Source organism: Centroberyx gerrardi, chromosome 8, assembly GCF_048128805.1.
Source record: "Centroberyx gerrardi isolate f3 chromosome 8, fCenGer3.hap1.cur.20231027, whole genome shotgun sequence".
Lineage (NCBI taxonomy): Eukaryota > Metazoa > Chordata > Actinopteri > Beryciformes > Berycidae > Centroberyx > Centroberyx gerrardi.
The window spans coordinates 2,091,492-2,116,427 of NC_136004.1; the positions used below are offsets into that span (position 1 = coordinate 2,091,492).

At 40.4% G+C, this 24,936-nt stretch overlaps 1 protein-coding gene across 2 annotated transcripts in view; it reads right to left on the reverse strand.

Annotated features, from left to right (window-relative positions):
- Positions 1–24,936, reverse strand: part of npr3 (natriuretic peptide receptor 3) — a 56,351-nt gene that overhangs the window by 13,195 nt on the left and 18,220 nt on the right. For both annotated transcript variants that reach the window (XM_078285435.1, XM_078285434.1), the window contains exon 4: positions 5,181–5,316. In XM_078285435.1, coding sequence (XP_078141561.1) covers positions 5,181–5,316 — 136 coding nt within the window. The remainder of the gene's footprint in view (positions 1–5,180; positions 5,317–24,936) is intronic.

Here is a 24,936-nt window from a genome sequence, read left to right on the forward strand (position 1 = left end):
CAGGCTATAAAAAATCCAAAATGGTGAAAGAAACTTATAGTCGGACCTCATGGGTCCTAGAGGCAAAATTCTTTAGCATGATCAGCTACATATGTGTACCAAGTTTCACATCTCTACAACCGGACGGCGGGGTTGAACCGTAGACTTTGGGACCTTATTACAGCGCCCGCAATCGGTGCCATTTTTTGTAACCCACTAGCGGTTGACCGGGGCTATCTATATGCCAAAATGGACAAAAAGTTATCAATGTATGGATGAGTTATTGGACAAAACACAGGAAAAATAAACAAATAAATATAATAATAATAATAATAATAATAATAATAATAATGATACCAGCAATTACAGTTAATTATTCACTTAGATTCCAAATTGATAGTTAACTTTATGAGACTGAAATAAGACAGATTTTTAGATATTGTAGAAATATTTATCTTTTCACTTATGCCACCTCATGAAAATTAATAATACATTTTATTGGTAAGAACAGTAGTGTAAGTGGCCGGAATTCTCCCCCAGCAGATATTTGTTTTGCAAAATTGCATAATTTTAATGCATTTTTAGAGAGAATTTTAACTTGATTTTAAGGTTAAACCAACACCCCTAATGGTCTAAAATATCCTCAGTATAACATTTCACAGATAGCTAAAACACTTGTATCCTGTTGCTGACAAGGGCATCAATTTAAATTTAAAAGTGGTAGGAACATTTAAGGTAGGGGATCTGGGGGTCCCCCCAGAAGTTTTTTTGCTCACTATGTGCAATTTCATGCATTTTTACATAATTTGGCATGGCTTGTGGCACCTCTAGAATTTTTAGGGATCCAAGTAATTTTACTGCCAGAACCTAATTTCTGATGGTATTTTTTATCATTATTTACCCTCAAAAACAAATTAGGCCATTTGACAAATACTGGCAGGTATTGCGATGATTTGACCGTTGACCTTATAAATAATATAGAGCTTTTCCCAAATAGAGCTTTTCATAGAAACACTGCACATATCACTATACAGTTGTCAACTTGAATCTTAAATCAGTAAAATTAAATATCATATAGTTAAAGATCTCAACTCTGCTGGCCTGCCATCTGAGGCTGATCCTCCTGCCTTCATTTTTTTTTTGCTAAATAGAGCAGTGTGTGTATTCAGAAGTTACAGGATTGATGGCTGTCTATAGGTAACTTTTTAAATGACTATATTCGGATAATTCAAAGATAATATATAATACACCATAGCAACATATTTAGCTAACGTTACAGTCAATCAAACAACAATAGATAGTTACATATTCCTTCACTCTCCTTGCCAGGTAGCAAGAAAACTTTACACTATAGTAATTTCAGTTACAGAGATGAATGTGAAAATGTCATGTCTGTCTGTCTACAAGTTGTATTGGGCATGGTTGTAAACCTGAGACTCTTGTGGGTCATCAAGCCTAATTCTATTCATGTGATTAAGTAAATAATGGACATAACAGCCATTTCAGTTTGCTAACACCATTTTTGAAACCTGGCCTCTCTGTATTGCCTTATTTTGTATTATTCTGTAACAAATAACTTTTTTCCATTTAGGAAAAGAGCAGACCCAAGGTTGGTACCTCACTTATGGCTCTATTTTTTCTGTTTAACCAGAGACCCAGGGACAGAACAACACACACAACAACACACAAGCTACATGCATTTTTGTTGTTATCATTAGTATTTTACCAGTGTATTGCTTGATGACGAGGTTTGATCTCACCACCATTATAAATCAAAGTAGGTTGCCAGGCATGGGTACTGTATCCCCATCTGTTAATCTTACATTTTGTACATACCCATCAAATGAAGGCATACTTACTTGCAAGTTAGCGTGCCATGTACTTTGAAGCACACATGTTCTTATTTTTGGTCTGTTCTGATTACCAAGCCTTATATCCAAAGATTGCACACTGGTGTAGTTTTTCTCCTTGCTTTTGCTAATATTTAGCTCTTTTGTCAGACTTCTGCCATTTTCCACAGAGATCTCCTGCCCTCGGTGGAGTTGAGCTATCAAAAGTTCACCCATCCATCCATCTTTAACCTGTGCGATGCCAATTAGACACACTGTGTCATCTCAGAAACATCGCCCGTCTCCGTCCATCCCTCTCCTTCTCAGCCACAGAAACACTGCATTCATCACCTCTAGACTGGATTATTGCAACAGCATCCTTTATGGCACATCCTCCAAAATCCTCAGAAAATTTCAACACATAGAACTCCGCGGCTCGTTTGCTCACACACTCCCGTACCCGGGACCACATCACCCCCGTCCTGCAAAACCTCCACTGGCTCCCCGTCCCACACAACAAATTCATTACCTATAAAGCTCTCCACAACCTGGCTCCCCCATATCTGACTGAGCTCCCTCACCGGCGCACCCCCACCCGCAGCCTCCGGTCTGCCGACGGCAACCTCCTGTCCCACCCCCATCAGGACCAAGTCCCGGACCTGGGGCGACAGGGCTTTCTCGATCACCACTCCCTCCCTCTGGAACTCTCTCCCAAAGGACATCAGAGACTCTTCCTCACTCTCCACATTCAAAAAATCCCTTATAACACTTTTTATAACTGCTTTTATTCTGGTCTTTTAATTTGAACTTTCTTGTCTTTCTCCCTATCTGAAATGTTCTATTCTCTGTCTTATTCATTGATATTGTCTGTTATGTTTCGTATCTCCTTTGCTATGTAAAGCGTCTTTGAGTATTTAGAAAAGCGCTATACAAATAAAATGTATTATTATTATTATCTCCAGTTTGAAGTTCTGCTGTGACCCCTACTCTTTGAAAATTATGAGCTTGTCTTAACTTTATATAGCCTAGTCTCTCAATGTTTCATGTGTTTATTTTGCAATAAATTAACTTTTTTACACTAATAATTTGTTTTGTCATCTCTTAAATAGGCCAGTAAACAGTGTTTTTAATTAGACAAGTCAATCTTACATGAATACACTCATACATTGCTGGAAGTTTTTTGTTTGTGACTACTTTCTGCCTAACTTGACTAAAACCACACATTTAGACCACATAGGCCAAGTTAATGAACATACTGTGTTGCATCCATGTAAAGCTAACTATGCTTGTGGACATTATTATTCTGCTGTACCTAGGGAATGAGGTCATGGGATTGAAGCACACAGGATCAAAGGTGGGTCACCTCAGAACATTTGACCATAACCTAAATTACATTAGAGCTCTCCAGTAACAAATACTGGAGTCATATGTTAACAGTCTATGAAGATGGGTTTGCATTATGCAATTTAAATGCTTAAATGAAAAAAAAACTGGTGTCACAGCAACACTAAGGTTTATTTGAGTTTGTAAATTTGCACAAAATCTGCATGGTGTGAAGCCAGTTTATGAAACAAACAATTTAACACTTTATGATAGCTTTATAAGACTATGCAGAATTAGCACCTAAGGAGTGGTTGAACTCCAGTACCCACTAATGCACCTGTTTAGAAATAGACTCTGTGCAGTAGGTAAGTAGGTAACTACAGCAGGTTAACTCAAGTTGGACATCTAAACATAAAGTTACAGGAAATAAACAAAATTAGAATGATCCCCCAAGCCAATATATATTCATACCTTAGGAGAAATGTACATAGGCCTACTCTGGAAACAGTCAATATTAAGATATAAATAAATATACAACGGTAAATAGCATTAGGTGCATGGAACTGCACAATAAGGCTATGTGTAGCTAGTTAACTATATGGTTATGTTAGATAGCTTGCAAGCTACATATTATATGAGCAGAGAAAACAAACCAAATTAAAAATGATCCGTTGTTGTGCCTAAGTCTTGCCTGCTGATACTAAATGTCTATTAGGCTACTTGTAGGACTACTTGTAGGTTGAGTTTATTGTGATCTATTTTGATAGATACCCAGCTACAAGCCAACCTGTGTTGCTGTTGTGTCAGCCAGGGAAGCAGAAGCACGGGGAGAGCAAAAAGCACACTTGAAGCATTCCCGTGACTTAGGGGCGTGTTCACTGTGCACAGAATAAAACTGGTCTTGGTGGCTTTTAACATTTTTTTGGACCTAATAGTTTCAAATCTGATAATTCAAAGAGATGTTTTTGAATGTGTACAATGGCCAGGGCATTTTCTGGGCAGAGGGTGTCACATGACCTGCAGTCCCAACTTTGGCCACTACGCCAAAATCACCCGTTGTCCCTGAGGGCTTGGTTGGCCCCAAATGAGTAGTCTGCCCAATACCCATTGTGGACTAGGCCACACAAACCCACAACAGGTCCAGTGTGGGGAGCCCATATAGAGCCCTAACCAGCCCTGAGCTGGCTTATTATAATTTTGAATTATGTATAATTAAGTATTCACATTGTCTATGCACTCTGGGTAAACTATAACAAAATGGTGGTGGAAACTATAACAAAATTCTTTGCTTGCCAAATTAAAAGTTTTTTTTAAACGCAATTTCCATTTTTCCGGATGTCAGTGGAAAATGTATTCATATGCAGATGAGCCCCTCAATGCTGAATTGGGCAAGATTTTTTGCCTGCATTAGCACTGCATTGGGGCAGTGCAGAACTCTGTCCAAAAAAACAAAAACTTGTCAGTCCATGTGTTTACAAGTCCTGTTTTGGTTGTAATTGGGCATGGTGAACCAAATACAAAAATGTAACAAAGTAAACTTTTCCACTATGGCTTGGATCTAGTAAGTGAGTAAGCTAGGGTTAGTTAAATGCTTACAGTGACTTTAGCCAGTTAAGTATACACAGCTGGTAAGATGACCAGGAGGTTGTAAGCTAACAGTTGCACTTGAACTGTAAACAAACGGGTGGTCCATACAATAAACAGTCAATAAATGTCTGGAAAACAGCTTCACTAAGTATGCATTAGTGAGGGGTCCCTTTATTTGAAAATTATGTTCAAGTTGATACACTGTTCCATTGCCATGTTACAAATGAGATACATATTATATGAAAACATTATGAAAGGTGATACAAGGATTGCATCAGCATTCATAAAGGTGTCATATAGCTGGAAGCAAGATGCTATGATTGTGTTGTCAATTCATATGAAGTGTTACCATTTTGGACAAACAAAAGAAAAACATGGCATTGAAAGTGATCACAATGACATGGCATTAATCACTAATTACCAGTGACTGTCTGGCCAGTGTGTTTTAGACTAAAGGTTTACCCTCAAATGTTCTGTTCCACATGCGAGAGGTGATCTCCGCTCCGTCCTTCTTGCTGTAGCCGTTTTTCATGGCTTCATGCAAGGCGATGGCATAGAGAAGCAAGGCATCATGGAATCCCTCAACAAACATATTGATCTGAAAAGGAAAGTGCAGTTGTAAAGAGGAAGCATTTTCAGCTGCTACCTTGTGATTGAAGCTACTCCGCATGATGCAGCATCAAGGGAATCAAATCCAGTAGGATGACCTCTGCAAATACACAAGATAGACATTTGACTTGCCATTGGTATATCTTTGCTTGAGATACCCCCAATTCATACAGGGGTTAAAGCAAAATTTTTGATGAACAATATTTATTTTGGTATGTATTCATGCATTTTCCATTCAACATACATTTAATTCAACATACATGTGTTAATTATTGTGACGGCCCCTGTGGTGTTATCTGGGAGTTTGTATCTGTGTCTAATCTGTGTACCTCCCCTGCAGGTGACTAATTGCAGTAAATCAGTGCACCTGGGCCCGGTGTCCTGAAGTTACTTAAGCCACGGCTATAGTCTTTCACTCTCTCTCTGCTTCTCCCTACAGGCACTCGTTTCAGCTTGGTTCATATTTTAATTACTTAACCCATTCGGTAAATTTGGTTTAATTTGTATAATAAAGATTTCTTTTGTTAAACGTTCATTATGGTGTGTCTCCCTTTTGTTATGGCCACCTGAGCCAGGTCGTAACAGTTAATTATTGAGTATTTTACCTCAAAAATCGCTTGGTTTCTTTTCCAGTTTAATAATATTAGGAGTTGTGGTTTAGAGTCAGTCAATAGACATTAGGCAGATTAATAGGCAGTTAGCTATTGTAGTTAGATAAGACCCTCAATCTCAGAGGACTGGAGTGACAAATAGTTTACTAGTGGAACAAGTTCATAAGTGACATTGCACTCATGTTCACCAAATATGTCAGTGTTGGGCAACTTTACATATCTCTGGCAACTAAAAAGTTCCAATTACTGTCTAGCAAACAATGGCAAAGACATGTGAGACGTTTGGAGCATTCTGCAGGATCATAACTTTCACTTTTGTTTTCACACTGGCAGACTATTGGATTGAAGATGGGCCATGTGCAAAGCTCTTTTCTCTTTCACTGGCAAGCACTAAAGAGCACTAAAACCAAGTGTGGAGATAGATAAGTCAGTAACGCTTTCTAATAAGTAGCTGTAAGTATCTGGAATAAGTGATTACTAAATAGTTAAACTAAAAGAAAATTTTTCGGATTTTCACCAAAAGTTAATCATTTCTTCCATGCCCCATTCCCAACTTGTTTCACATGTTTCACACATTTTCATGACTGTACCCGAAATGGGACATGAGATATGCCTGTTGAAATTCTTGCCACTTTTAAGTATTTTAGCTGATTATTGCAACACCACATGGCCAATCAGCACAACTGTATATTTTTTCAGTTCTTCCTTACCTCATGACCAATCTTTCCACAAAGTTTTGTGCAAATCCATTGATAATTTTTGGAGATATCCTGCTAACAGACAAACAGACAGAATGGCGCGAAAACATAATCCCTGTTGAACTCCGTTGGCGGAGGTAATGAATAAATTAATCGTCAACCCTTAACAATGCAAAGTGCTTTAGAATAGATAGCTGCAAAAAACTGTGAACAATGGCATAATAAATAACTAAATTAACATCTTATTACAGCTTATAGTATTATATGGCTTCTATAAACATATAAATAATTAGGCCTGAAATTCTTCTTCCTTTCTTTCTTTCTTTTTCTCCGTTCAAGTGTCTGCAGCTTAAGTCTAGCAAGTCCACTTGATGCCAAACTTTGTACACACATCCGGGCATCCTAGATCTACAACTTCGCCTTTGGGACTACCAATGTCAACTACTTGGATATTCCGCCATTTTGTATTTTATGCAAAACAGGTTTTTCCAATGGGCTCTTTCAATTTTTGTCCTATTTGTGCCAAAATTGGTAGACAGCTTTAGGGGACTGAGATACACAAACTTACTATAAACCATTCAAATCACATGAATTGTTTGGCCACAATTGAATTTCCCAAAAAATCATGCCTAAACTACGTAATTGGCCAGAACTCATGGCAGTTTGTTCAATCATCGGTAGATATGTTAATCATTAACAAGCATTACAGTTTAGAAATGTCAAGAGGTAACATATCCCATTGAAAATACTTGTTATAAATATTTAGAACATCCCACAGAATTAGGCTACAGATATATTATACAGCAAGTCAAGTAAAAGAATCAGTAGGAATGAGAATCAATCTAACAGTCTAACAGCTCAAGCTGTAGTTAACACTAACCAACTTTACCCAAAACCATTTAGCCGCTTACTAGCAACAGGTTGTTTGTGAGCATATTGATTGATTTAATGTAGCCCGGCTTTCCGGTTGAGTGGAGTTTTCCACTTTTAAGCACTGTGATTGGCCAGGTCCAAGGTCCAAACACCGCCCAGCCGGAAAACTTTGGTCATAAAAAGGGCAGAAAACTCTCTAACCTCTCTATGAGTTGAAACTTCAAAGCATGTTGCACTTCTTGCCACACCCCAATCAGTGTTGTCAAAGCATCATCTGTCAAAGGCAAAATACCTGTTTTGACATCACTGATTGGGATGTGTCCAGACGTGCAACATGCTTTAAAGTTTCAACCCATAGAGACCAGTGCAGCAGCAATTTTCTGATTTAGTATTGATTTACTCTTTAATGGAGAGCACTATAAAGTTCTATAAGGTTGTTAGCGCTTTCATTCATAGGCTGCAATTTTAGTTATTTTCTCATCAAGAAAACTATCAGAGGTGGAAAAGCATCTGCCTCTCATGCTGAAGAGTGGGGTTTCAAAACAAGACAAGATGTTGCAAATCCATTGTGCCAGTAGTTCATTGTGAACACTAGCGATGGAGTGGCTAGGTGACCAGGTAGGGGAAGTCTGATGTGCTGCCCTGTAGGTGAGTACCAGTGTCGAGCAGAGGTGGGAAGCCAGTGAAGTGACTGGAAGATGGGAGTGACATTTGGTTGGTTGAACATCAGACTAGCTGCAGCGTTCTGAATATGCTGTAAAGGTCAGATGGCAGAGGCGGGTAGCCCAGCCAGAAGAGAGTTGCAGTAGTCTAGGCAGGAGATAACAAAAGCCTGGACCAGGAGTTGTGCCGCTTCACTTGTAAGGAACGTATTTTGCAGATGTTATAGAGGGAGAAACTTCAGGAGTGGGTTGTCGCTGCAATGTAGGGAGAGCAGGACAGTTTGTTGTCCAGGACCACCTCTAGGATCTTGGCAGTCTGAGAGGGCAACACAGTGGTGTTCTCAATGGTGATGGAGAGGTGTGAGGGCAGTCTTTCCCTGGAAGAAAGAGTAGCTCCTTGAGCTTGAGGTGGTGCACAGACATCCAAGCACTAATGTCTTTCGGACATGCAGAGATGCGCCCATCAATTTGTGTTTCTGAGGGGGAGGAAGGAGAGGTAGAGTTGAGTGTCATCAGCATAACAGTGATAGGAGAAGCCCTGATGGGCCCCAGGACTGAGCCCTGAGGGACAATGGTGTTAAGCATGCATGGTCTGGACAGAGAACCTGTGTGCAGATCCAGTAATGCCAAGTCAAGGAGGACAAGGACAGAAGAGAGGGATGAAGCCCTGGCAGTGTGAAGAGCCTCCATGACCGCAACGACAGAAGTCTTGTTAGAGTGATAATCGCCACATTGTGGCTATAATTTGTATTATTATTAATATTATTATTATTGCTACTATTACTATTATTATTATGAATTTAGTCAATATCTGGTATTAGTTGTTAACATACCAAAAAAATTCACACTGTGCATTAGGAGCATACATGTGTTAATATTTGAATAAAATATATGGTGTAACAACAAAGTGAGAAAACCTTTCCAAGTGGTGTGCGAACAAGATATTCAGATACATTTCAATTTCATATGAACATTTCTCAAAGATATGTATTTGTATCAGTTCTACAGAATATATTTTTGAATAAGAAGTATCAGCTGAGTAAAAAAACTATTATTAGTTTTTGATAAATGATGAAACCAACCAGTTCTTGGTAGTGGACTCAGACTTTACGACCTCACTGTATATCCCCAAACCATCAGCACAAGTTCTATTCTGCCTCATCCCGCATTGTGTGTGAAATGTAAAATGCACATTGGCATTCATTCACAAAACTTTTCTAACATTTTTCTTAGTTTTGTTCTTGAGAAATTGCCATAAAATGTGTGTTGACTCGAGTCATGTGCAAATGAAAGCACTACTGAAAAGATGGAGAATGGCATAGAGACACAAGAAGAAAAAATCTGAAATAGAAGCAGTGCTGTCGGGAGTGAGAAAAAAAAGTGTAACAGTAGAGTGACAGCAACCAAGAAAAAAGGACATGGCAAGAAATACAACTGATGCTGATGCTGTCAATACTGCAACATCAGAGACACGCACCTTGGATTAATGGTTTGATTTAAAGTTAGAATCTAAAAAGCGTACGCTATTGCCTCAAAATAGCTGCAGTTTATTAGCTACAGGTAGAGGGCAGGGCACTGGGGGGAGATTACACTGTCAGGTGTCCAGTCATCAGCTTAGTTGGACACTGATTAAATTCAAGCAGCATCTCCATCAAATGGTAAGCTCAGACCTTAGGCTATATAATAATAGCCTAATGATTTTGACTGTAGCTCTCAATTCAATTCAAAAAAACATAAAATGTATCCCTGGGTGGGCAATTTGAAGCCAGCATAGTAAAAATATAAAAATATCCAAGCAATAAAAAGGGACCAACAGTAGATGACAGACATTACAGACATCTGTGCGATGGGGGGTTAATATTCAGCCAAGTGAGTTGTAGAATAAATAAACAAAATGCTGTATAGATAGTGAATATGGGGGGGTTGAGTTATCAAGTCCAGTCATGAGAAGGCATGGCTGAGGTGGGGTTGGAGGTCCATCACTAAATGGACTGCCTCTGGCACAAACGTTGCCCTCCTCCTATTAGTCAACCTTTGTGCCAGAGGTGGTCCGTTTACAAAGGTAACAAAGGTTGACAGCTTTCTGCCTGCAGTGTCCAGGCATGTCCAACGGCTTTCCATTGCATTGAGTGCACGTGTGATGATTATTTGATCGCTGCTAGGGGTCTGAGGGCATAAGCCCTGTCACCTAGTCAAACTAGTTAGCCTTGAGACCTTGGTTAATTTAACTTCCATTCAGTCAGGAGAAAAGATCACTTACCAATGCGCCATGCATCTGCAGCAGCACACTAGTCAAGATGCCACACTGCTGCTCTGCAGCATCAACGAGTCGTGGGTCCCTCCTGGCCAGCGGGAAACCACATTTCGGAGGTTAGTTTGGCGTCACAGATTAACTGAATGTTTATGGAGTGCTATTGTTTGTGATTTCAATACAGAAAAGCTTTTGGAGACGCCGTTTTGATGCACATGTGTATAGTCTATTGCTGCTATGACATTTGGCAGACCAGCAATAGCATGGAAATCTCTTTTTATTTGAGTCCGTTCTATTGCAGAATATGGGAATTTGATATATTATGGTACCATCCACTGGATTTGGGAGAGTGTGGCTGACGGATGGCTGTGATATGCCGGCCCGGTCACCTGTCTCCCTCTGGATCGTCCCAGTGGCCAAGAAGTTGAGAGCAGACAGCACCTAGAGATGTGGGGGAGAAAGAATGGGACCTTTTTGGTCTCCTGCTCAGTCGCAGCTCCAGGGTGTTGCAGACTTGACTTAACTTAAGCCCTTTGCTCCTCTAGGGAGCATAGGCCATTGACAAATGTCCTCCACTTCACTCGGTTGTTGGCGGTTCTTTCGAGATCACCCCAGTTGAGCCCCCTCCCAGACTTTTCTGCCTGGACACCTCTTCTCCAGCTGTTCCTGGGGCGACCTCTTTTCCTTTTTCCTTGGGGGTTCCATTTCAGGGCTTGTCGGGTGATGTTTGTGGCAGGTTTTCTGAGGGTGTGTCCAATCCAACTCCACTTTCTCCTTCGAATTTGTAAGTCAATGGGATCCTGGCTTGTTCTTTTCCACAGGTCCACATTGCTTACTTTGTCTCTCCACCAGATGTTTAGTATTCTCCTGAGGCAAGTGTTAATGAATGTTTGCAGCCTGTTTGTTGTGTGTTTTGTTGTTCTCCATGTCTCTGCTCCATACAGCATCACCTGCTTCACGCTGGAGTTAAAGATGCATATTTTGGTGTTGATTGAGATGTGTTTTGAGCTCCAGATCTTCCTGAGCATGTTAAACACCACCCTAGCCTTATTGATCCTGCTTTTTATGTCGGCATCTGTCCCTCCGGTGGTGTCTACAACACTGCCTAGGTATGTGAATGCTTCTACCTCCTCTAGGGCAGTGCTGTGCATGAGGATAGGGTTGCTGGTTTTGGAGTGGATCTTCATCACTGTGTCTTTGCTGTATTGGGTGTAAGACCACATTTTGTCGCAGCTTGTGAGAGTCTGTCCGTCTTCTCCTGCATTTGTATCTGTGTGTGTGAAAGGAGAGCTATGTCATCCACAAAGTCAAGGTCATCCAGCTGCTCCCACATTGTCCACTGAATCCCATTTCTCTTCCCTTCAGTTGTTTCCCTCATGATCCAGTCAATTGCCAGGAGGAACAGGAATGGTGAAAGTAGACATCCCTGCTTAACGCCCGTCTTGACATTAAAGCTTTGGGAGAGCTGGCCTGCATGCATGACTTTGCATGAGGTTCCATCATACGAGTTCTTGATTAAGTTTATGATCTTGGTGGGAATTCCATAGTGGTCCATTAGGCGCCATAGTGTTGTCCTGTCTAAGCTGTCAAACGCTTTCTCAAAGTCAATGAAGTTGATGTACAGGGACGTGTTCCATTCAATAGACTGTTCAATGATGATGCGTAGTGTTGCTATGTGGTCTGTACATGAGCGATCTTTCCTGAATCCTGCTTGCTGGTCCCGGAGCCTCTTATCTACAGCTTCCTGGAGACGGTTGAGGATGACCCGGTTGAGAATTTTACTGGGTACAGAAAGTAGTGTGATCCCTCGGTAGTTGTTACATTTTCTTAGGTCACCTTTCTTTGGCAGTTTCACAATGTGTCCCTCTGCCCATTCTGTGGGTGTCTTTTCCTCTTCCCAAATTCTCCCAAAGAAGCTGTAGAGCATGTCTGTTGATGAGTTTATGTCTACTTTAAGGACTTCAGGTGGAATATTGTCAGGGTCAGCAGCCTTGCCAATTTTCAGTTGCTTGATTGCAGCCTTTATTTCTGTTTTTGTTGGTCTGTCACACTTGATTTGTAGTGGTATCCTGGCCTTAGGAATATGTGGCTGTTCTGCTGATGGTGGCCTGTTTAGGACCTCTTTGAAATGCTCTACCCATCTGTCGAGCTGCGCCTCCTGGGTTGAAAGCAGTTGGCCGTTCTTGTCTGTAATTGGTTTATTACTATGTGGATATGTCCCAGACAGTTTCCTTGTGATGGTATATAACTCCTTCATGTTCCTTTGAGTCGCCGCAAGTTCTGCCTCCTTGGCTAGCCTCTCCACCTGTGTTCTCTTGTCCCTCCTGATGTTCTTTCGCACTTCTTTGTGGCATCTGTTGTATTCCTTTTGGGCCAAAGCCTTTTCAGCTCTTGTTCTTGAGTTGTTCACTTTTTCTTTGAACTCTCTCCTCTGTTGGATTATGTTGAGGGTTTCTGGTGTTATCCACTCCTTGTGCTTTTGGGTCCTTCTCCCTAAGGCCTCCTCACAGGTTGAGCTCCAAGCAGCTTTTAGGTGTTCCCACTCCTCATTTATTGTCCATCCTTCCACCCTCCTCAGCTGTAGCTCTGTGTTTTCCCTTGAGAGGATATCCTTGAACTTCTTCGCCACTCGAGCATTGCTGAGGTATTCAGTGTTGTATTTCGCTCTTTGACTTTTGGCTCGGTGATGTCTCTTCAGCCTTAGCTTGAATTTCCCTACCAGGAGATGGTGATCTGAAGCTGCATCTGCTCCTCTTCTTGTTCTGACATCTTCCATGGACCTTCTGAACTTTTTACAGATACAAATGTGGTCAATTTGGTTTTCTGTGACATGGTCTGGTGACACCCAAGTTGTTTTGTGGATTGTTTTATGGGGGAATACACTTCCCCCAATCACTAGATTATTGTTGACACAGGTCTCAGCAAACATCTCGCCATTTTCATTCATTTTCCTCACTCCATGTTTTCCCATCGCTGCCTCATATCCCTCATTTTGGCCTCCAATCTTGGCGTTGAAGTCCCCCATCAGGATAGTGAGGTCTCTGGCTCCAATACTACCGAGTAGGTGGTTCAAGCTGTCATACAACCTGGCCTTGACCTCATCATCTGCATCGTTGGTGAGTGCATAGCATTGGATTATGTGGGCTTTCACTCTCCTGTTGTTGGTTTTGAAGGTTGCGGAGATGAGGCGAGAGTTGATGGGTTTCCATGCAGTTAGAGCCTTTCTGGTGTCCTTCGTCATCATGATGGCCACTCCCTCTGTATGCTTCGCTCCCTCGTCTTCATGTCCGGAGTAGATAATGGACTGCCCACTGGCCAATTTGACCTCCCTCGACTGTGTCCATCTTGTTTCTGCCAAGCCCAGGACTGAGAGATTGTAGCGCACCGGGTGTTGCAAAGATCCAGTAGAATTTCCCTCAGTAGTCTAAAGCACATCATGAGCCATCTGCGCAGTCCTTAAAGATGTATTTGTCCTCAAAGCCACTCCAATAACAGCAAATGAGTCATTGTCGGGTTTGGCTGCGCGCTAAAACTTTCTAAGTAGAAACCTCTTAAGCGTATCTACAAGTACATTTTGATCGTACCAAAGAACAGAAAGAAAAGCAAGACTAAGAGTCTAACAGCCCCATGACATTGAATTTTGTGGAAGTGTCCCTGCCAGGAATCAAACACAGGTCTCCCAATTGACAGTCTGCAATCTAACTGCCTGCGGCACTCTTTCGCCCACGTGAACAAAAGTGGTGAACAGAGCGACCAGCCAACATTGCAATCCATAGAGCCCCTGCTGTCGCGTGGCTAAAAATGATGAATGCGGAAATGTTTGTTGAAACACTGATCTTACGGACGTTTCGTGAAAGAGGCCCATTGTCTCTGGTCATGAATCATGAATCATAAAATTAAAAATGACTGGTCAAGAGTTATTCAGGACATGGAAAAAATACTAGGGGTTGAGTTACAGTTGGAGCCAGCCCCTCTCCTCCTTGGGCTCCTTAGTAACTTCATTCATAGAGTTAGTGAAATTATATTTTAACATTCAAGCCAGGAAGAACATCCTATTAAACTGGATCAGTGATGAAGCTCCTTAAGTGAAGAGCGGGCATAAATTGTTAATGGAATATGTATCATTGGAATATCTAACCTGTGTGTTACTCATAAGATCTGGGAACCATATCTGAAACATGTAGGGTTGGTATATCTGCAACAATGTTGAGAGGGTTTCTTTAAATATTTAAATTGATGAATGCCACATGTATACATGATTATAAACAGCTATGCAATGTTCGAAACCTGTAAATACTACCATACTGCCATTTCAATTTCTTTGTACTTTGTCCTTTTTTTCTGTACTTTTTTTTCTGGGATGATTTTTTTTTCAGTTGTATTGTTGTGTGTTTGATATATCTGTGTGTGTTCATATATGAAAATTCTATAATTTCTATAATTCTTTCTGAATTTGCCAGTCTTCTTTACCTTATCGTTTTTCAAGGAGTTGGATTCAATTACATTTCCATTCATATGGGGGGTATAAAGCATATTGTATAAGTAAAGCGCATTTGCAAGCACCCGCATGTAACGGAAGTGTTGGCCTCCATTACATACAAGTAAATTCATACAAGAATATTCAGACTGAATTACTGGACCATGATTTACTGGACAGAGCGTTCCAAGGCCTCCAAATAGTGCCCCTTTGTGGCTAATTTCAGAAGCCCTTGTAAGCAACTTATCCCTCAGGCCTTTCTGTTCTGGTGACTAAAAACGTACAAATAAATTAACAACTAAACACTTTGTATTAAGAAATGATCTAAAGATCCTTAAACAGATAAAACGTGTTTAAAAAATTCCTGATATAATCCATATACACTCCTATCTGCCACAACCACAACTCTTTCACTTTCTCAGACTGACTGACTGACTGTTTTCACATTATGGAGAGAGGGGACTGGTAACGCTGAGAGATTTGTGTATAGACAAACATTTGGAATCATTCAATCCGTTAAGGATCAGATCTGATTTCCCCCACTCATTTTTGTCTGTTTTTGTCTGAATCAATTTACTAGTTCGAAACCATACTTAAGTATCATTTATTTCACAATCTCCTGCAGCTTCCCAATAATGGCAAACATCAAATTTCCCAGTTTGTATTGCTTTTCGCGCAATTTGTTTCAACTAACAATTTGAGGGAGGCTCGGGTCAATGATTTGAATGCTGAGATAACCTGGGAGGAAGGGTTACTCAGGGTTATTCACTCTTGCTCTGTAAATGCCAGATATAGGTTGATACAATACAAGGCCATGCATATAGATTGCATTAATTGAAATCTTCTCAAGAGAGAAGAAGTCTTCTCTGAGACTGTGTCTGGATCACCACATGAGGAACATCAAGGATTGATACTGGGAATGGTTGTAGCTAAAAATATTGTACTCATTGACAGGAAATCCTCAGGCCCACCATACTATGGCTCAATGAAATGGTCTCAATCATACATATGAAGATATGACAAATCAAAGTCTTCTGGAAGGTTTCTTAAAATATGTGGTCCATTTATATGGTACCTTGAAAAGAACTGACAGTAAACTAGAAAGACACTCGCTTGAACTATATTTCACCATGATCCATATACTGTATATCACTACACCTTGTAAATAGGAATTACCTGTCAGCCCTGGAACCCTATGGAGTTCTTTCCTCATTTTCTCTGCTAAAAGTGTCTGCGGCTCAGAAACTGTAAGTCCTATAGCAACCATATTTTGCAGGTGGGCTCCTATGGCTGCCCACTACTCAGGCAACAAAAACGGCATCAATTGGCCGCATGGTGGCACTATAACAAGCAACTTTTGGCCAATAATTTCTGAACCGTTTGTCATAGAGAGATTCTTTGGAAGGACACAACTCATATATCACTTTCAATGTCCGCCATATTGGATTTTCCGCCATTTTGAATTTTTTTTAATTTTGTTTTTTCGCAACTCCTCCTAGGCTATTCATCTGATTTACACAAAACTTGGTGTGGATCATCTTGGAACTGTCCTCCATAACAGTTGCATAAATATAACAGATAGGCTAAATGGTTTGACTTTGCTTCCACCCCTCCAGCACTACAGACGCTCTCTGCTTTGCTCCTGCCTGCTTATCTATTTTTCGGCAATATTTTCCTGTTTTTCCGGCTGCATTGCACAAAAATATGAGTGGGAGTTCCTGTTAACTACTAATTCTACAGGATTAAAGTGATCAGAGGTCGTGATCACCTATTTTAAAACTCTTTCACCATTCGGGAATACACGATGCCTCCTCACACTCTGGACTGCCATAAACTGCTACAGAAGATTGCTCTGCTAGAAACCAGAATTTTTGCACTGGAAAATGACAGAGAACTTCATGACACACTTCCAATGTCTTCAGTCGGTGAGTTAAAACAGCCTAGAACTCAGGCTCAGAGTGCTAATGAAGTGCCAGCATTGAATGATTCCATAGCCTTCCCAAAACTTGGTAAACCTGAACCAGTACCAAAGAAACTAACTGAACAGACTGAGTCTACTACCCACTGGTATACGCTGGGTGCAAAGCCCAAAAATAAACACACAAATAGACAGCAGACTAATGCAAATAAGAGACTGCAGTCATCCCCGACACTACGGCTGGAAAATAGATTTGAACCACTATTGAATCTGTGTGAATCAGAAATGCCGACCACTGTTGATCATTTGCACAAGGAAGAACGGCGACGGACTAAGGTGCGCACGGATAAAGGGTTAAAGTCAAAGGCTTGGATGGACAAGAAGCCTGGACCCCCCGTGGAGCAGACACCTGTGCCGGACATTCTCATTGTTGGAGACGCCGCTATCAGAAACATAAGCGGTAAGATGATCAAAACATGTTGTTTTCCAAGTGCAATGGTCTGTGACATCAGTGAAAAAATCCCCCAAGTACTGTCTGACCACCCAGAAATGAATCAAGTCATTATACATGTGGGGACAAATGATATTGGCAAAGAGCAGTCGGAACTGCTGAAGCTGGATTTCACTGAACTTTTTAACAGACTTAGCAAACCAGAGATTCAATCATTTATCAGTGGGCCATTACCAACAGCTGACAGAAGAATCAATAAGTTTGGCAGGCTACTTGGATTGAATACATGGCTGTCCAAAACCTGCAATTTAAAAGGACTGAACTTCATTGATAACTTTAACCTGTTCTGGGGGTGTAGAGACCTTTTCAGAGCAGATGGCCGCCATCTAAACGGGTCCGGAGTGAAACTACTAACGGACAATCTCCTCTACTCCCTTCATCACCCATCTGCCCCCCTCCCGGATGCACTCAACTCTGACAAACTTCAACAGCAACCCATAGATGACCAGTCACTCTCAGCGGAGCCCCAGTCTCAGCCTCAGCTTGGAGCTCTCTGTTCCTCCAGATCACCCTCAACCTCCCCCCCCCCCAAGATGGAAGAACTGGTGAATGCCGGACTTAATCTCACCCCTCGACCCCTTCCCCGCACCATTCTAGCCAGCCCTCAGGCTCCACCACCCCCAAAGCCCCGCTCTTCAATTCTCCCCCCTTGTCCCCCTCACCCATGCCCCCCTTCTTCAACTCCCAGACGTCCTCCCCCTCCCTGCCCCCCTCGACCTTCATCCATCCTGGAGGCGCCAAGCGCACTGTCACACCAGCGTTACTGATATCAACACCGGAGAAGCAAACAACTGATGGCCTTGGGGTCCCTGCTACAGTGTAGCTGGTACTCATGAAATTTCCCATATTGCTGGATCACAACCACCACCAAGAGTTTTTACGTCAGTGCCTGTAACTTTCCCCATTCCTGTTTTGACTAGCAGTAGAATAAGCAAGACGTACCCTCTCCATGCTGCAAACTTATCAAATTTGACAATTTGACATTTGAAACAACTTGACAACTTCAAAATTAGCTTTTCTAAATGTTAGGTCACTAACAAACAAATCATTTTTAATTAATGATCTTATTGTTAATTTTAAACTTGATTTCATGTATTTAACGGAAACTTGGTTAGATGAAAATAGCAATGCTACACTTATTGAAGCATGTCCTCCAAATTACAACTTCTATCAGTCAGTTAGACAGGGCAGACGAGGGGGTGGAATAGCCGCAATCTACTTAGATCAGTTTAACTGTACAAAGGTTGACCTAGGAGAGTTTTCGTCTTTTGAATATCTGGCCTTTGTCCTCAAGGCTGAAGCTCCAGTACTTATTTTAACACTCTATCGGCCACCTAGGCAACTACCATTTTTTCTCCCAGAATTCTCTGAATTGGCATCACTTATTATCACCAGATATGATGATGATGATGATCTAAACATTCCCATAAATAATATGTCTGATTCGAAGGCTATGGAATTCATCAACCTACTGGACAGTTTAGAACTAAGTCAACATGTCACTGAGGCTACACACCAACATGGTAACACACTCGACCTGGTCGTGACGAAAGGGTTAATGATTGACAATGTATCAATTTCTAATGTCTCTGTTTCCAACCACTACTGTGTATTCTTTGATGCTCATTTGATTGTAACCAGAAACATGAAAGAAATTGTTGCTCAAAAGCGGTTCCTAGATGCAACAGCAGAACTTGAGTTCTCAGAGCTTGTAAGAGAACTAGACTCATGTCATCTAAACTGCTCAGTACATGAAATGGTTGATGCTTTCAATAACAATCTGAGTAATACACTGAACAAAGTGGCCCCACTCAAGGTCAAAAAGAGGTTAAATTGCAAAATATCACCATGGATAAATAACTCTGTCCGTGAGCTCAAGAGAACATGTAGAGCAGCAGAAAGGAAGTGGAGAAAATCTGGACTTCAGGTCCATCGTAGCATTTATAAAGAATCCTTATCTGCATATAACAATGCTGTACATGCTGCAAGAAAAGTCAATTTCTCAAAGATCATTACAGAGAGTGGGAGTGATCCTAGAATACCGTTTTCCACCATTGACCAACTGCTGAATCCTGCCCCTGTCTCTGACATTTTAAGCCAAGCCTCTGATGCAAAATGTGAGGAATTTGCTAACTTTTTAAAAAACAAAATCACAACTATCAGGGCTAGTATCACTTCAGGTGCTGGTAATTTCAATAACCAACCTTGTAAAAGTCAAACATCCATGAGGGCATTTTCTAGTATTTCTGTTGCAGAACTAATAGAGAGTAAATCTTCCACCTGCTCTCTTGACCCTGTCCCCACTACATTTTTTAAGAGGGTTTTCAATAGTGTTTCAAACTCTGATCTGAAAATCATTAATACATCACTTGAGACTGGGGTTTTTCCTGATGCCTTTAAAACCGCTGCTGTGAAACCGCTGTTGAAGAAATCACATTTGGACTGTGGGGTCCTAAGTAACTACAGGCCCATATCAAACCTTCCTTTTTTAAGTAAGGTACTTGAAAAAGTGGTTTCTAACCAAATTAACAACTTTTTAAATGAAAACAACATTCTGGAGAACTTTCAGTCAGGTTTCAGAGCCTGAACACAGAAACTGCTCTCACCAAAATAGTCAATGATTTGCGACTTAGCACTAATGCCAACAGGGTCTCAGTTCTGGTTCTTTTGGACTTGATTGCAGCATTTGACACCATCGACCACAATATTCTCATAGATTGTCTCGAGAACTGGGTTGGTCTCTCTGAATGTGTCCTAAACTGGTTCAGAACGTACATTACAGGGAGGAAATTTTTCATCTGTCTTGGAGATCATGTACCAGAGAAACATGATCTAACTTCTGGTGTTGCACAAGGAAGCTGTCTTGGTCCCCTGCTTTTCTCACTATACATGCTTCCATTAGGTGATATTATCAGAGAACATAATGACAATTTCCATAGCTATGCTGATGATACACAACTATACATTTCTGTAGAGCCAAATCATGCAGATGCCTTAAGCTCCCTCACTACTTGTCTATTGGCTATCAATGATTGGATGAACACAAATTTCTTAAAACTGAATAAAAAGACAGAAATACTTTTGGTCGGCCCCAAAGCCAAAAGAGAAGAACTCTCCACAAGACTTGGGAACCTGAATCCCTCGATCAAATCAGAAGTAACAAGCCTGGGAGTTATCTTAGATTCTGAGTTTTAAGTTTTAATTCCCATATAAACAAGGTGACCAGAACAGCATTCTTTCATCTTAGAAATATTGCCAAGGTGCGGCCCTTCCTAACCCAGAAAGATGCTGAAAAGCTAACTCACGCGTTTGTTACAAGTAGACTGGACTACTGCAACGCCCTTTTTACCAGCCTCCCAAAAAAGTCTATTGAGAGGCTTCAGCTTATCCAAAACTCTGCAGCTAGACTTTTAACAAAAACAAGGAAGCGAGAGCATATCACTCCGGTTTTAGCTACATTGCACTGGCTCCCAGTGTCCTTTAGAATTGATTTTAAAGCTCTTTTACTTGTGTACAAAGCTCTTAATGGCTTAGGACCGGCCTACATTACAGAATCCGTGCTGTTCTACATTCCATCAAGAGCCCTCAGGTCTTCTACTGCTGGTTTGTTAGAAGTACAAAACCCCAATCAAAAAAAGATTGGGGATGCAGCCTTTTTTAACTATGCTCCTAAACTGTGGAACACCCTCCCAAAGAATATTAGAGAGGCGGGCTCTGTAAGCATTTTCAATCGACTGCTAAAAACGTATCTTTTCAGCTTAGCTTTTAAATAGCCTTCATTTTAACTATTTCTGTTCAGGATCCCAACAGAGCTGACACGGGCAAGTACGAATTTTCAGTGGTCTTGTCTGGGTAATGCTTACTTGCACGAGTGAACACTATATGTGGGGGGGGACAGAGCTTTACCCTGTATGATTCTCATCCATCTGTGGATGGTGAGGTTTTTGACCAAGAGGAGAATCTATTATTCTCGTCTGCCTTAGGCAGTGAGATCTGACGTAAATATCAGATCAAGAGTAGAATCAGGAAGGACAGGGGAAAAGAAAATTAAAGAAAAACATATGGGTTCACTCACAATGTGCATCTAAAAGTGGGAGTATTTGTTGTGTTCTTTTATCTTTCTATTTTACTTGATTTGATTCTTTTAATGCAATGCATTTTGCTTGTTCTTTTATATGAATTTTATCTTTTTATCTGTCATTTATCTGCCTTTTATTGATGTAAAGCACTTTGAGCTGCATGTTGTGTATGAAAGGTGCTATACAAATAAAGGTTATTATTATTATTATTATTATTATTATTATTTTATCAACCAATGAACTTTTGATGCAACACAAAATTGTATATTTAATTTAATTTGTATATTTATTTTAATCATTCATTTTTCTTTCTTCATACCTTTTTTCTTTCATCATTTTTTGTTGTGTTTTGTAGCTTACTTTTGTCAACTTAAAGATACAGTATAATATGTGTAGCCAGGTGAGCATTTCACTAGTTACCGCTAATGGCAGTTTCTCTATTAAATATTGCTGGTGTAGTTCCTTCGTTAAATTGGTACTGTCCCTTTAAGAGCTCGGCTGTATGTGCGTCTGACGTTGTGAGGAAGTTAGTGAGAGAACTAGCGCATGGCGGGTGTATATACCGATAAAACATTGGAGGTAAAAATTACGAAACAGTGATCAAAATGGGCATATGTATAAATGTAGAACATTGTAACTAAGCTAACAGGCTCAGATTATTGAAATATTGTTGTGTATTTCTTTTGATGTTTTCAGATTTATGTTTGCTGGTGTGATACTGTCCCCGACAAGAGGTGTAATTTTGCACAGTTTACGAGCATAAGTTGTTAGTAAAGTATGTACCGACAATGGTAACTTCATTACTTTGACCTTGTTATTGAAAAAATGTTAAGTTGTGTATGATTCTGTCTGATACAGAGGGGAGATAATTCCTGTGTTGGGTTCCACGTGTGTGGCTTATTGGGTGTGCTGCACATTAAAGTGAGGTTTTGGTTTAACAGTTTTGTTCCAGAAAATGCCTTTGAATAGGAGCATGTTTTATTTTGAATGAATGCACTTTAGTTCAGTTAGCTAATGCATACAATGTGAATTAATAGATGTGAACTAATGCATACACTGTGAATTAATGTTACCCATTGAATTAATTTGGTTCATGGAGATATTCTTGTTTGTATTTATATTTTTGTATTTTTATTTCTATTCTTTGTATCAGGTTTGAGATTGGCCACTACCGTTGTCTATACACCAGAGTCTGTACACTAGTTTGGACACTAGAGTCTTTTACACTAGAGTTTGTACACTAGAGTCTTTTACTGAAGGTGAAGTGTAGTTTAGGTGTAAAATAGTTATTTTGATTACTCATTTTATTGGGAACTCTCAAATCTATAATTAATGCTGTTCTCTATTGAGAGCAGTCAGGGAATAAAGATCCCAAAAAGTCTAGTCAGTGTCCTGTGTTTCCATTTATTCCCGGGTCGCATATGTAACTTTTGCAATGTCCATAAAGCCACCACAAGCACTGAAGAAGAACACAGTGAATGCAGGGAATCTGCAAGCCGCAAGTGGTAATTGCAGGGTCCAAGCACACTTTGAAAAGACACACAGATAGACAAATCATTACAGAAGGACACAAGCAAATAGTCTATTAGTTATGGCTATTTTTGTGCTGCCTGTGACTTTGTCTTCTTCTGACTTCAGAAAGGACAAGCCTGGATATGAACCCACAACCTTCCACATGAGAGGCTGATGCTTTACTGAGCAAAACTCCTGTTATGGTTATACTGAGGAGAAACTAACTAAGGGAGAGACACACTGCAATCAGTGATGCCAAATTAGGTAACATTATTTTGCCATTGACAGATGATGTCAAACACCTGCTTAGACTTTTTATGTGATTTAGTCAATTATTTTTCATGAAACATCAAAATGACCACAGAACATCAGGGACTTGAACTCATAATCTTGTGCTCCAAAAACCTGAGCTTAACCACTCTGCCAACCTCCACTTAGGTGTGTTAGAGTGGGCAAATAAAACAAAGGGACAAGTGATAGGTCATAGGTGATAGTCCAACCCATATTGAAAGCCTCAGAAAGAATATTATAACTGTATTAGTGCCTCACATTAATAATCAACAATCAACAATAATTCAAACATGGCTTTATAGACATCATCTTGAGAGTAAAGACATCATTTGTCTTTTGTTTAATAAAGATTGATCAAACTATCTTGAATATATATCACATTGTCAATTTATCAAACTATTTCCAGCTGCACATTTCAATCTACCATATGCTCAGTTTTAAAGATATCGTGAAAATTTCAGCTCTCTAGGACACAGCTGATTTTTTATGAATTTTTTAAGTTTTGAGTTTAATATCTATGAAGATTATTATTATGCAATAAGCCATGCCCACTTTAATCAATCACGACCAAATTTCATAAGTCGACATAAAAATCTATGCTGTCAATTATGAGATGAATTATGAGATGCACACCAAGTGCACGGCCTAGAAGGAGTTGTGAAAAAAGTGTTTCTTAAAGAATTAAAAATGGTGGAAAATCCAATATGGTGGACATTGAAACTAATGGATACTACATGGATTGGACTCAGGACATTCCAAAGAATCTATGGACACAAGAATTTTCTCTCTACGACACGGTTCAGAAGTTATTGGCCAAAACATAAAGTGGCTTGTTATAGCGCCACCATCTGGCCAATGTGCATGGGCTGCCTTGCCTGAGTAGTGGGGGGCCATAGAAGCCCACCTGCAAAATGTGGTTGCTGTAGGACTTTGTTTCTGAGCTGCAGACACTTTTAGTGGAGAAAAAGAATTCCAGCAAATACAATATGGTTCCAGCACTACGTGCTTGGACCCCTGAAAAAAAAGGTGCCAATGTTCACCCATGTTTTTGAACAGGTGCCCAATAGCTTGATAGCCACAACCAAGCTCACTGCTGGCTGGACCACAGCAAATGATATATGTCCAAAAATGGCAACATCATTAAAAAAATACCAAAAAATATCCACCCAAGTTAGGATTGAAGGTTGCGTGTTCTCGTGTGAACATGCAAGGTCTGGGAGTGTGAACATTTTCGTAAAACAATGGCTGTAGTGAAGATCTGTGCTAAATAATGGTGTAACATAGGTCTTTTCCACTAACGATTGTTTGGCTACAGAAGACTTGGATTATTCTTCACCAACTGTATGAAGTGTTTTTAATGGTCATTTTTTGCCCTTTTTGGGCCACTCAGCTCTAAAGAACTGGTGAGTTCTTTAGAGCTGAATGAGCTCTGGTGAGTAGATAATGACAGAATTTTTGGGTGAATTATTCCTTTAACACAATTATAATTTGTTTTTAATCCAGTTTAAAAACGTTGTATTGGATGCCTGAGGAAATTAGGCTAGCTAAATCAGTTTCATCTTTTAAATCCCTTCTAAAAACACACTTATATAGACAGGCTTTCATGTGAATCACTCCTTGTGCGCTGCCGTTCGGGAGTTTGGAATCGCTGAAGGGTCTTTGTGTTTTCTGGGGGAGACTGGTGCTTCTGTTCGCTGGGGTGGCATTGAATTGGTCGGGGAGTTGA